This window comes from Eupeodes corollae, chromosome 2 (assembly GCF_945859685.1).
Source record: "Eupeodes corollae chromosome 2, idEupCoro1.1, whole genome shotgun sequence".
Classification (NCBI taxonomy): domain Eukaryota; kingdom Metazoa; phylum Arthropoda; class Insecta; order Diptera; family Syrphidae; genus Eupeodes; species Eupeodes corollae.
The window spans coordinates 126,284,167-126,298,910 of record NC_079148.1 but is presented as its reverse complement, the minus strand read 5'-3'; the positions used below and the strand labels follow the sequence as shown (position 1 = coordinate 126,298,910).

The following is a 14,744-nucleotide window of genomic DNA, read 5'->3' as shown; positions in this document are numbered from 1 at the left end:
CTATTCTGCTGTTGCTTCTCCATCTGCACCAGACTTTGTTACTCTGCTATGGATGATGGATCTGAATCTGGGAGAAGCGCATCAGCGAAAAACATCATCGCACCCAGTCAAGTCATCCAGTTAGCCAGTCAGCCAGCCATCCAGCCAACTAGTGCTGCTACCATGTCGTCCGCATATTCAATTTACATAGATCTAAGTTTGTTATTCATGTTATTATTATTGTTGTTGTTGTTATTATTGTGTAGTTGTTGTTGTTGTTGGAGCAGAACAGAGTTCCTGAGAAATGCTCTAAAAATGTACCACCATTGTGCAACATAAAAACAATTGAATTAAGTAAAAAGAAGGTTTATGGTAGGTAGGTTGTTGGGGATAGGTTTGGGGTTTGGGTTGGGAGATCCAGAGCAGAAGCCGGTGTCAGAGGAAGATGTGAGAACTGATGGATGAGAAATATGAGAACGAAATAGAAAAATAGAAAGAAATATATGAATGGGAAATATGCAATTTGAGTTAGCGTGATGTCGATGTGATGTAAATAGAACTCAAACTTAAACTCACGAGAATTGGCATCATTTAAATGAAGACTGTGAAGGAAGAAAAAAGTTGTTATATACTCCACAAACAATTCATTGGAAATTCGCTTGTTTTTTAACCAAACTATAACAGAAGCACCAGGGACGATATGCGTGTCCCATTTTTTTGAAAACAAAATTATCGATATAAAAATGACATTTCTTTTGACATTAAGTGTACATAATACAGTACTGTGTAAAAAAACAATTAGATTTGCGATAGGCTTTTGTCTTTTTGTAGGAAGTTTTTGTTTAAAAAAAATGCCTTTCTTAACTGACTTTGATTTTAAAATATAAATGAAAGAACCATTAAAAGCAATGAACTTCCAGAACAAGCTGTAGTTATAGCTATGATTGTACTGATCAGAACTTAAAACTGTTTTTAATTTTATTGTTTAGCCAGAAAATTATTTATTATTTTTTTTTCACTTTCATATAAACTTAAAAAAAATATTTACAATAATTTTAATAAAGAATGTACATTTAAATATAATAAAATGAAAAATTAAAAAAAATAGTGACATTCTGTATTCAATTTACAAATAGTGAAAAATAGTGTTGAACGCCACTTCAATTAATATACACTGCCAATCACTAGGATGAGGCCACATATTTTTCAACCGATTTTCGGTCCGATACCTGTTGGAATTTGTTTAACCCGGAAAATTTTACTACATGAGAGTAGGTACAAATTTTCTTAAAACAAAGTGATACAATTATAGGGTTAATTAGAAAAGACCGTTGGAATTTCCCTACATTAATGAATGAGCTACCTAAAAAGGATATAAAAAAGTGAGTCACTAGGATGAGGCCATTGCGAATATTTCGTTGTAGAAGTTCAGATCAGCAATTTTTTTTTTCAAAATTTGGGTTACAATATTTAAGAACGTTTTACAAATAACTATTTTTATTAAATTTCAACTACAAATGGGTTCCGGAAAGACGTTGACAGTAGCAGAAAGAGGACAAATCGATGCTTTCAAGGAAATGGGACTCTCAAGCCGAGAAATAGCAAGGAAGCTGAACAGAAGTAAGACAGTTGTAAACAACTATCTTGCCGATGCTCAAAACTATGGAAAAAACCAAAAAGGACGCACAGCCTAAGCAACAACATCCCGAGAAAAGCGGTTAATTTTACGTATTGCTTCAAATTCTACTCAATCAGCTACTAAAATAAGGTCCAAAAGCGGAGTATCAGCCAATATTTCGACAGTCCGAAGGATAATAAGAAAAGATTGTACTATCCAGAGAAGAAAACTCAAAAAGAAACCTGTTCTAAAGCAAGTACACAAGGAGCTGCGAATGAACTTTGCAACAGAACATGTCTCTTGGAGCAGTCAATGGAAACGCGCCGTCTTTTCGGATGAAAAAAAGTTTAGCCTTGACGGCCCCGATGGTTACAACTTTTATTATCACCTACTATGGCAAAATCGAATTGGAGTTTCTTTCTCTAACAATGAATGGAAACAGCTACAAATACTTGTTGGAACGCTCATTTCCGAAGATGGAAAATATTTTTGGACCTCTGCCTTGGATTTTCCAACAAGACAATGCCCCCATCCACACTTCCAGGGTTGTCAAAAGCTGGATTTTATCAGAAAACGTAGAGCTTTTGCCATGGCCACCCTATTCACCGGACTTGAACATAATCGAAAACGTATGGGCATGGCTATCTCGAAAAGTTTATAAAGGCGGTAGATAATTTGAAGACAAGGACTCCTTAATTGAAGCTATCAGTGATGCCTGGGACGAGATTTCACTTGACTATTTTAAAAAACTATGATTCCATTCCAAACCGTCTAATAGAGGTCATATCGAAAAATGGAGGGCATACTCATTATTAATTGAGAAAAACTTAATAAATAAATGTTTGAAAACCAAAAACTGTAAACATTTCTTTCATTTTTTTGATATTTTATAAGATTTTTCATGTGGCCTCATCCAAGTGACGCACTTTTTCATACTGTTTTTAAGTAGCTCTTTAATTAATGTAGGGAAATTCCAACTGTTTTTTCTATTTAACCCCTTAATTTTATTACTTTTTTTAAAGAAAATATCTACCTACTCAAATGTAGTACATTTTTATTGGTACTAAATTTCCAGCAGGTATAAAGAACGAAAATCGGTTGAAAAATATGTGGCCTCATCCTAGTGATTGGCAGTGTATATACCACCCCAACAAACAATTCCATATTGTAGGATAGACTGGAAAATGCCATGGCAAATGGTTTTTAAAAGCTCAGTTCAAAATAAATTTTGCACAATGTAAAAGTGCCTCATTGTACACCTAAAGTACTTTCCCCAAGTTATCCGTGTGAATTGAAAATTTCATTTTGGAATCAATAACAAGGTCTTAGTTAGTATTTAAAATCATTCACTTTTTCTATTGAAAAACAATTGGACGCGCAGTTTTGGTTAGTATAAGTAAGATAAGTCTAACCGTCCCGGTTAAAAAGTTACAGTTAGGAAGCTTGAACTTTTGACATTCTGGGGAATGGTACTGAAAATCAACTTCAAAGTTTTGGCAGATAAGCTGAACAACATTAGCTTCGTTTGCGAACTAATAACCAAATTATGTACCGAAAGCCATATTCTCATTAACTGAAGTTCAAAATTTATATCTGGGCCCATATCCAATCGACTATTAGTGCCATAAGAAAAACCAACATCATTCGCAAACGCAATTAGTTTACCTCTGAAATCAAGAGCAAACAGAGAGTTTATGTACACTATGTTTTGGTCCCAAAACAGATCCTTTATTTTATGTTAAAATACAATATTTTGGAACAAATATTAAAATACATTTTTTGGGTTGAATATGTTTTTTTTTTTAATTATATAAAAGCCTGTCTTAGGCAATGTTTTGAATTTTTATTTTTTTTAAAAGTGCATAAAATTTGAATATTCTTTTCATGCTGAATAAATTATGTTATCATTTATAAAATAGATTTCAAATTTAAAAAACTCAAAATTTCTAAACCTAAGGGAAATTTTTTCATTTAATATCAAATAAAGACGTTGATCTTGTAATATTGGTGGTTTGAGGAAAGATGGAATAATTTTGGTGTCATTTGGTTCACATTTAAAAAGTCTTTCAAATCATATGTCATATATTTAGCTTAATCCATAATGAGTACATTTTAAACAACCAACTAAAAGTACTTTTTTTCTGTTTAAATTAAACAAAAAAGAATTGCCATTTGTAAAATTTAAATATTGGCTATTCGCGCTGTTTTTGCCAGAAATCAATGATGAGAAGACCAATGAATTTTTTCAAGTGTTTAAGAAAGCAAGGAAATATCAAATGGTCTTACTAAAATACAATCAACATAAGCTGATTAGGAGATTCTTTTCCACAATCTTAAGACTGTGAGGACACAGAGTTATTAACCAAGTCAAAAAAGAAGAACGGGAATATTGCGATTAGTGTTCAGAGTCGTGTTCTTTGCTTGTTTTACCATCTTAACAACATTCTTCGCTTTTTTCTTCTATTTTGATGACTGCGCCAAATTGAAAAACGAAGTATGTAAATAATTGCCATGAATTTTGTTTAATGAATGGAAGCCGGAAAATATTTCACAAAAAAGAGACTGGCATGCAACCCACACTGATAACTTCCCATCCTTCCTGTCCATTTGTCTTGCTTAAAAGGTTTGTTCCTGTTTTTTGTACATTTTATTTTTTTTTTAATGAAAAAACGGACTTTGGATTTTTATCAAAAATTCACTGAATGTCGAAAACAATATTTTATGTGAGATAAGATAAGTTTGAAACCAATATTTCTAATTTTTAAAATGACATTTGAGTCTAAAATCAATTTTTACGAACTTTTAGAAATGCTTTTTTATGTTTTTATTTTTTGTTGAAAAATTTTCAATTCGATTTTTCAAAAAAAAATTACCGAATGTTCAAAAGAATATTTCTCATAAGATAAAATTAGATCTAAGCCATAATCTCAAATTTTTGAAAAGATATTTGAGTTGAAATCCAATTTTTACCAACTTTGAATAATGTTTTTTTATGTTTTTATTTCTCATAAAAAAAACTGTCAATTCGATTTTCTCTCAAAATTTTAACAGATGTTAAACGTTATTTTTTGTTGCATATTTTGTTCTTAAAATATTCAAGGTTACAATTTTGTTTCAGTTTTTTTTTGATTTATAAAACAACCGTTATTTGGATTTTTTTTTTTCAAAAATATACTTGTTTGGTATCACGTTATAATATATCATATATAAAATTTAATTCAAGTCTAGTTTTTAGTTCGTGAGATATTTAGGGTTAACCAGAATATTCACCTTTTTTTCAAACTGCTGGTAAAAAAACAACCCACGCAATTTTCTTGAAAGCCTTTTCTGCATCTTTTTGCATTATTATCTGTATAACAAAATTTATTTGAAAAACTTCGCTATTGTACGGACGTACAGACGTACGAACGTACGTACACATGCATGCACAGACATCTCTCTAAAAATCTTTTATTTCGACTCTAGTGAAATGTCAAAATTTTCAATGTGACAAATCGGACCCATTACAACAACTTCCTTTTCAACCAATCAACTATTCAATTTTTAGAACTTTCACCCATTTAACTATTCGCCTATTTGAATGGTTGAGAGTTTAAAAATAACTTTCAGTTTTAGGAAAACACCTCTCATTTCATTCCTACATTTTGTCTGATTCGGATTTTGATGTTCTTGGAAATGTGTTATAAAATATGATCATTTAGAAATTATTAGAAGTCGAAATAACATTTATGTCATGTTATGATTAATATTCATAAGATCGTTTAATTAACTAGTCTAAGGTTTGGATTTATTTGGTATGATTAAAAAATGTGTGAAATTCTGCAAAATCAAAGACAATACAAAAAAAATCGGTAAGTGAAGTGATTCATTTTTATGTTCACACTGAAAAATCATCTGAATCACACACTTGCAATTTAGAAGAATTGAGATGACATCGACGAAATGAGCTTAATTCAGGTTTAATAATTTTTTTCAAAGGAAACAAGTATCCTCACCATAAATTGGCGATACAAATATGGTTTTGAGTATTTTTATTTTGTTTTTTGAACTGATCGTTTTGTTTCCAGAAAAAAAGCGTCATATTCAATTTCATGAAAGCAAATAGCCTTAAAAATATTTGGTTTCGTCCTAAGACTGAAATACAAGCTTAATTAAGTGTTTAAAATGCTTTTCAAGTACAAAAGTAATTCAAAGGAACAAAATACCCAAGTCCCGGTACTGGTACTTAAAATATTCAACTACTGCAGAATATTGCTTACAAATTTCAGGTTACAAAAAATTTTACTTGAATTGACTTCTTGAACTTGAATTGACTTCACAGGTCTGATTGAATCCACAATTAACAAATGAGATTCTTAAAATACTAAGATATGAAAAGAAAGTCACAATGGGCTTGTTCAACAATTGTGTGTCAACAAATTCCATGGAAATGCACTTACAAAATTTAGTCAAAAAGAAATGATATCTTTTTATTTCTTTCTTGGTTCTTGACTCACAATTTTCTGTTTCCACGTATATTTTCCCATATTAAAATTTTTCTTTTGAAACTTTAGAATCCTGTTAATTTTTCAATGTAATGTAAATAAAAATATCAGAAAAAAGGCCAAATCTTTCAAAACCTGGAAAACATACATTTTCTAAAAAAAAACTACATCTAAATTTTCCGCACTCATAAATTCAATAAATAAATTCCCAGATTATCAAAATATCACCGAGAGATAATAATTCAAAAGAGAAATTCCAAACACCATATCGATCGCCACAATCGCATGTAAACAAAATAACAAGTGATAAAATAATGTCGTAAGCATTTCATTCACCTTTTTATTTCGATTTCATCAATGAGGATGGGGATATCCCCATTTAAATATACTACAACACTACCAACAACAATAATAATAATAATAAAAACGATCGCTTGATTCAAGTAGATATTTGCAATATGGTTAAAATATAAAACGATCATCATTGGTGCTTTTGAAAACAACATTACTGAATTTATTAATAGTGATTCATTCATCGTCATGTCATATCGAACGAACTAGACGTAGTATTTTATTTTTTAATTGCATCATGAGTGTAATAGGTATAAAGGCAAGTTTAGGATTCGTTAAAAAAATTATTACTTAATTTAAAAAAAAAATATACGTTTTTTAGAATTTTTTCAAAGTCAGTAACTGGTTCAAAAAATTGCAATATTTACAAAAACTTCTTCGTCTTAACAATAATGTTAGAATATTAATGTCTATGTTTAATGTTTTTAGTTTTTACACTTCGTGTCACATGGATAGGAACAAGCTTTGTTCGTGTTTTATTCGACGTTATTTTTCAATTTTTCAAACCCTTAGGTTTTTTTTAAGCCCAAATGTGGAATGAATAATTGCTTCTGGATTAAGTTAATAAATCCAAGTTTTATGACAGTATTTCCAAAAAAGGTCATAAAATGTACTGTGGTGTATGGATTCATAGAGTGCTGTCAGATAATTGAGAGAAATTTGGGTCCAGGACGGTTTTAGGGCTTCAATAATCTTAAGGTTTTTTGGTAGTGAAGTCCTTCTTTGTAGACTTAAGACTTGAAAGCCATGCCTACACGTTTTCCATGATGTTCAGGTCGGAAGAATATGGAAGCCATAGTAAAAGGTTTACATTTGTTTCCTTTTGTTATCCGTGAAATATGTATTGGTGCATTATCTTGTTAAAAAGTCAATTGTTGTCAATCCAATAATCCAGAAAACTGCGAAAAAGCTCATTCCAGAATCAATTTGCAAGTGATTGCCGGCATTTTAGAACTTTGAAAATCCAGCTTAAATTGCACGGTCCATTAATAGGGGATTGCTCCCCATACCATTACACCACCTCCTGTGCTGTGCTCTTTCAAGATAGAATTCTTCCTTTCTTAAATCATTGAAATGGCAGCTATATCCATCAGACCCGTCCAAATTAAATTTTGTTTTATCGGAAAAGACGACGAATTGCAAAATTAAGGCATTAGCTCATGCGTTCAGCATTCAATGGTGGTATGTTTTTCATTTTTTTGTTCCGTACATTGTCTGTATCACCCGAGCAACAGTCGATCTCCTAGCATTTACCTCCCAGCTAATGCCTTGATTTAACTAATAATAAGCCTTGAAATTTAAGCAGCTCTCACTATCGCCCGCCTTTCCTGAAATGATGTGGCTTTGCTTACTCTTCCTTTGGTTTTTTTTTACATGCCTCTTTGGGTCCTTGAGGAAGTTGTATACAACATTAGAACTTCTTCTAATTTTTAGCTTTAAAACGAATGGTTTTGTGCAAGAACCCGGTAAGCTCGAATTTGGCCTATTTCCTCCTTGGTAAGGCCCTTACCTCTAACCTTATTTCTTGATTCTACCAAACTAATATTTATACTAAGCTTCCTAACAATCAGAGTATCCATCCATGTCATATACAAAAAAAAAAACGAAAAACAGGTGCTTTTTATGACCTCTTTCGGAAAAATCGCCATTAAACTTGTATTTATCAACTTAATCCAACATATCTTTTTCAGTAGAAACTTAATATTTACCTCATTTATTCCACATTTGGGTTTTTACAAAAAATCTAAGGCTTCAAATATAACGTAAAAAAACCAAAAAGCTTGTTCCTGTCCATGTGACACGGAGTGTATTTTATATATATATATACTACTCTTCTTAGAAATCCCAGAATTTGTTAACTACATTAATGTTTCAACTTTTCACATATCTTTGAGAAATTCTAAGTTATTAACGAAACAATTCTTAAATAAAGATAAAACTAGAGTCAGTAGTAGTCAAATTTTGCGTGAGCACGAAGTCAGATCCATAGTGATGTTACTGAAAAGAAGGAAACTGTGCCAAATAAATCCAGATCTTCAACACAGAAATATCAAACTATGCCCATTAAGAGATCAATTGTTTAAAAAATCAATCCGAATCTAACAAACTTCTTTTCAACATACCTACAGCTAGGTTTTCCGTTTCACTTCAACTCGAAATAAACATTGAAGTTTTAAAATTCACTTTTACCGGTATCTATTTAATAAGTGAATTTCCGTGTTTTATATTACGATATTTGCCATTTTCAAATTTTTTGTATTCGATTAGCGGAAATTGTTTTAAAACGAAAGTAAATTCAATTATGAAAAATGAAGCTTAACTAAATTTTTTAATATACTTGATTATTGGAAAGTAGCAGTTTAAAATTCATAGTTAAATAAACAAATAAAAAGCATTTTTTGGAAGACCAATACAATCCGAACATTTTTAAATTCTAGAAAAACTATAATCCCGAAAATTCCAAATACAGAAACTCCAGAATTCCGAAAATCAAATCATTGATAACTCAGGAATTTCATTATTTTTTTTCGGTTTTCGCGTTTTTGACCCCAAACCGAATTTTTAGCCTAACACATATCCATCGAAAGATAGAACACTTGAAGCAATTTCACTTAATTTTCAATTTAGATTTCATTTCAGTCAGTTTTGAGAACGCAGCTTTAAGGCACATTTCACACACGACTGTTTCGTCGATAGGGTTAATCCATAAAGTCAATTAGCTTATTCACTTATAAGAAACCAAGGCTAAGTGATATTGTTGCGTTTGATGTCAAAATGAATCTTAACATTTTTAGAATGTTTCCTTTTTTTTAATTATGAGATCGTTTTCAATTCGTTTTCGTTTAAAATTCTGAACGAAACTGTTCTGCTAAAGGCTTTGTATGCCCAGTTATTAGTTTTCATTTCAATGATCACCTTTAGCCGTTTACATTAGTTTTCGTCGTTAAAACAAATCATTGGAATTTTTTTTTTAAAGTTGGTAAAAGCTTTCATTAAAAATGTCTGTTATTGGACACAAATTTCCTGATTTGAATTATAAAAATTTGGGGTTAGAGTTGATCTTTGTAATAAAAATAATGGAAACTTCAAAAAAAATTGGGGCTTTGGCCCTAATATTTTTAATTATGTTAAAGCTTTTCTTACAAATATATATACAGGCTACAGAACGAAATACCTCAGGGATCACCATTATCTGCTGTTCTGTTCTCTATTGCATTTCAATATATATGTGACATTTTAGCCAAGCACAAGTCTTTAAAATTCTGCCTCTATACTGATGATGTATATATCCTCTCTAAAAACCAGAATGTTATGGAAATCAAAAATTCGCTCACAAATGCTCTTAAGGACATTTTAGAATGGAAAGTTTCTTCTGGAGCCAAACTTTCGTTACCAAAATGCAAATACTTGCATGTACATACGTACATATGTCGGAAACATTTTTGTACACCTCTGTCAATTAATGTTAATAACGTAGAAATTGAAAACGTAACAAATACGATTGGCACAATCATTGTTTAGATCTTAAGAAATCTCTAACTATTTATCAAGTAGGAAAAGTACCGTACACGTAATTACCATTTGTAATATTATGGTATTTTTATTTATGGCAACGCTCCGAAATCCACGCTCGGCATCATAAAACCAACCTACCATCAAACAGTAAGATTAGTGTTGGCGCCTTCCGTACTACTTCCATCAAAAACATCCTGGCAGAGGCTAGGCTCCCTACTTTTGAAGAGCGAAGAGAAAAAATCAAATACAAACTATATGTTAAACTGATATTTTCCGCGAACTCGATAATCGACAAAAAAGTCAACTTAACAACTTAACACTGAACCGTAAAAAAATTAAAAGACACCATCAGCCATTTTCACCACCCTTCAATCTGGTAACTCTGAATTTCAAACCTCGCATCTCAAAGGAAAACCCACAAATGTTGAGATATATCGCAAGATTTTTCTAAGGATTTCATCCGAGCTCAAGTCCAAAAACTGCAAATTCACTTTGACCGATGGGTCGAAAACCTCAGAGAATACAACCTTTGCAATCACAAATGAAGACGATAGTACGATACTTTTTGGATTCTTCCACAAACCACATCCATTTTAGCTGCTGAAGCCTTTTGGCATTTTTACTGCCATTCAAGAGGCTTTAAAAGAAGGAAATAAGCAGATTATACGTACACTGTACAGACAGTCTCTCTACGATCAAAGCTGTCAAAAATACCAACAACAAGTCCACCAATCTGATCAACAACATCCGCTCCTTATTGGTAAATTCAAACATGCACATAAAACTTATGTGGACCCCTGGACACGTTGGCATACGTGGGAATGAGCTCGCGGATAAAGCCGTCACCCTCGCAAGTAAGTCACCAACCTACCTCTATAACATTTACACCAAGAATGACCTTGTGAAGAACCTTATAAGAAAACTGATTATCACCCAAGAAAACGAATGGAGAAGATACAATCACCACTATGTAGGAGTCAATCCAACTAAATCAAAACCTATATACCCTACAAACAGAACGAAAAAATAAAAAATACAAAACTTTATCCGACTCCGACCTGGCCATACCTCTGCCACCCACCTCCTCAAAAAAGAACCTCCTCTAAATTTTCCTACCTGCAATACTACATCTGACCTCCAACACCTGCTCCAAAACTGCAACAGAACTAAGCCTATCATAGAGAAAATTCTAAATGGAAACGACATTATCCAAACGCTGAGATACTCAAGTTTGTCAAATAAAGTGTGATTTTTTTGAGGTTAGGATTTTCATGCATTAGTATTTGACAGATCACGCGGGATTTCAGACGTGGTGTCAAAGAGAAAGATGCTCAGTATGCTTTGACATTTCATCATGAATAGACTTACTAACGAGCAACGCTTGCAAATCATTGAATTTTATTACCAAAATCAGTGTTCGGTTCGAAATGTGTTTCGCGCTTTACGTCCGATTTATGGTCTACATAATTGACCAAGTGAGCAAACAATTAATGCGATTGTGACCAAGTTTCGCACTCAGTTTACTTTATTGGACATTAAACCAACCACACGAATGCGTACAGTGCGTACAGAAGAGAATATTGCGTCTGTTTCTGAGAGTGTTGCTGAATACCGTGAAATGTCGATTCGTCGCCGTTCGCAGCAAACAAACTTTTTGTTGCCAAAAATGGAAGAACCGAACTTGGTTGACATATGGTTTCAACAAGATGGCGCTACATGCCACACAGCTCGCGATTCTATGGCCATTTTGAGGGAAAACTTCGGAGAACAATTCATCTCAAGGAATGGACCGGTAAGTTGGCCACCAAGATCATGCGATTTGACGCCTTTAGACTATTTTTTGTGGGGCTACGTCAAGTCTAAAGTCTACACAAATAAGCCATCAACTATTCCAGCTTTGGAAGACAACATTTCCGAAGAAATTTGGGCTATTCCGGCCGAAATGCTCGAAAAAGTTACCCAAAATTGGACTTTCCGAATGGACCACCTAAGACGCAGCCGCGGTCAACATTTAAATGAAATTATCTTCAAAAAGTAAATGTCATGGACCAATCTAACGTTTCAAATAAAGAATCGATGAGATTTTGCAAATTTTATGTGTTTTTTTTTTAAAAAAAGTTCTCAAGCTCTTAAAAAATCACCGTTTAATAAGGTTACAACTATAGTTTTATCGGTTTTCTTCATTGAAACCATTCATTCAAAAACATTCCTGATTATTTCAATAATTTGAAATTTTTTTCTGAAAGAGTGTATTATTGGATTTTTATAAAATTGAAACACAAATCAGTGAAACAGTCGTTTAATTTTTTGACAAAATTTATTGAGACTGATTTATTTCCGCCACAAAAATAGAAAACCACTTCTCAAAAAAAAAATATTGAACTGATTTCCAATCGATCAGTATAAAGTTTGAATTTTTAATCAAAAGAAAACACAGCAAAATATTAATTGAAACATTTCTCCATATTAATTTCAATGATAGCTGGACCTCTAATGAATACAATTTTCAATGATCATTATAACTGAACTTGCAAAAATAATTCATTAATACCAAAAAACCAACGATAGCTATAACTGACCCCTAAGAGGAAAAACATCAATATCAGCCTTAGGTATAAATATACATACATACATACATATGAATATTTTATTATAATTTCTATCTTAGAAAATTCTTAAAATTATATTTAATATTATTCCTACCCGTTTCTACATATTTAGTGACGTCGTCTAGCAATAATTTAAACTACAAACAGATTTTGTTTTGTAAACAAAGAATGAATACACATTTCTTAGGAAATTCCTCTTGTATTTCCCCTGGCATGGTGATTGAAAAATTGTCTAAAGTTCTTTTAATACATATGAATGCTTATATGGTTGAAAATACAACTTATTTTCAGCACATGCGGTGGTGCATTTATTTATTGACGCAATGCAATTTCTGAGTAGGTAATTGAAATAAATTAATGACAAACTACAAATAATGACCTGCCATATTATAGACCACCACGAGGCAACACGAGAGCGGATTTTCTTCTTCGGCAATAATAATAATTTTCACAGAATAAAAACACTACCACCCCAAAAAAAGTTAAACTTTTTATTCAGCAAAATATAAAATATTTATATTCCTATGAATTGGAATTGACACTGAAAAGTTCATTTATCACAAGAAAATTAAACGAACAAAAATTGATTTTTCCAAAATTCTCATTTAATTCGAATCCACTTAAATAAATTGACGATATTTCCAAATTCTTCTAATTTCTCAAAAACTATTTTATTATTTGTATTCCTAAAAAGGATGTTTAACAAGAAGTATACACTAATTTTTGTATTTTAAACAAAAACCTTAATTAAATTTAAAATTTTTATTTTCAGCATATACGAGAAAAAAGTGAGAAAGAAGCAAAAGAGAAACATTTCTATACAAGTGAATCGGAAAAGTCTCAAAATCGTTGTCTCAACAGATACCGAGATGTAAATCCCTATGATCACTCCAGAATTGTTCTTCACAGAGGAAAAGTTGATTATATAAATGCAAATTTAGTTAAGGTAAAATATTTTACTTCTTTAACATGGATACATTTAATAAAACTTACTAAAACCTTTTGTATTTTTAGCTGGAAAGAGCAGATCGTAAATATATTTTGACACAGGGTCCACTTGGTGATACTGTTGGTCATTTTTGGCTTATGATATGGGAGCAAAAAACAAAAGCAATACTTATGTTAAATAAGCTATTGGAAAATAAACAAATAAAATGTCATCAGTATTGGCCTGATAAAAGAGGCGCTGACAACGCTATGAAATTAATGGAAGTTGGCCTTGCCGTTGAGTATTTAAGATGTGAAGAGTACAAAAACTTTTCCCGCCGATGGTTTAGGTAAGTTAAAATATTATTACAAATTTTTCGACATAAATAATCTCATGCTTATTGTTTGTATTACAGACTGACAGATTTAGAATCTATGCAAAGCCGTGAGATTATTCAATTCCATTATACGAATTGGCCTGATTTTGGTATTCCAAGTTCACCTGTTGCTTTTTTGCAATTCTTAAAACAAGTAAGAGATTCAGGGGCTTTAGACCCGGATGTTGGACCAGCTGTTGTGCATTGTAGCGCTGGTATTGGACGTTCTGGAACGTTTTGTCTAGTGGATTGCTGCTTGGTTTTGGTAAGTCTAAAAATTGTCTTACTTATACTTATTAAAAAATGCGATCACATAAAAAACCGGTTTATGTTGGAAAGCCTCGAGTTTTTTATCAGTCGGGGGCTGTTGATAATGATTATCGAACCTGTAAACCCTTTATTCCAATATTTTAGTTTCTGGGAGTTTATTTTTTTGATTTTTTTTACAAGTTATTAACAAAAACAATAAGAGTTAAAAGCTTCTTGATGAATGGAATAGTGTGAGTAAATTATTCCCTATTGAGCCATTGGCTGAAACAAGTTGGTATGACTTTGTAAGTACTGTACTGATTTTATTTATTAAATGGAAGAATGTGTTTGTTGTCTTTGGATAACTTTCTCCAGATACTAAGTGTCTCTTAGTGTGTTACCTTATGTCGTTCAAAATACCCTGATAAATGTTCAACACTCCTAACATCTTATTTTCTTGCTTCTAGATTGATAAAGAAGGTGAAGATAAAGTATCTGTACGAGATGTTTTATTTGAGATGCGAAGATATCGCATGGGATTGATTCAAACAGCTGATCAATTGTATTTTTCATATCAAGCAATTATTGAAGGCGTGAAGCTTCTTAAAGATCCGGTAAGATTTGATAATCTTTT

The 14,744-nt window shown here is 31.9% G+C and overlaps 1 protein-coding gene across 2 annotated transcripts in view; it reads left to right on the top strand.

Annotated features, from left to right (window-relative positions):
- LOC129944059 (tyrosine-protein phosphatase non-receptor type 61F) overlaps window positions 1–14,744 on the top strand; it is a 55,186-nt gene that overhangs the window by 32,066 nt on the left and 8,376 nt on the right. For both annotated transcript variants that reach the window (XM_056053217.1, XM_056053216.1), the window contains exons 2-5: window positions 13,330–13,503; window positions 13,572–13,834; window positions 13,901–14,126; window positions 14,578–14,724. In XM_056053217.1, coding sequence (XP_055909192.1) covers window positions 13,330–13,503; window positions 13,572–13,834; window positions 13,901–14,126; window positions 14,578–14,724 — 810 coding nt within the window. The remainder of the gene's footprint in view (window positions 1–13,329; window positions 13,504–13,571; window positions 13,835–13,900; window positions 14,127–14,577; window positions 14,725–14,744) is intronic.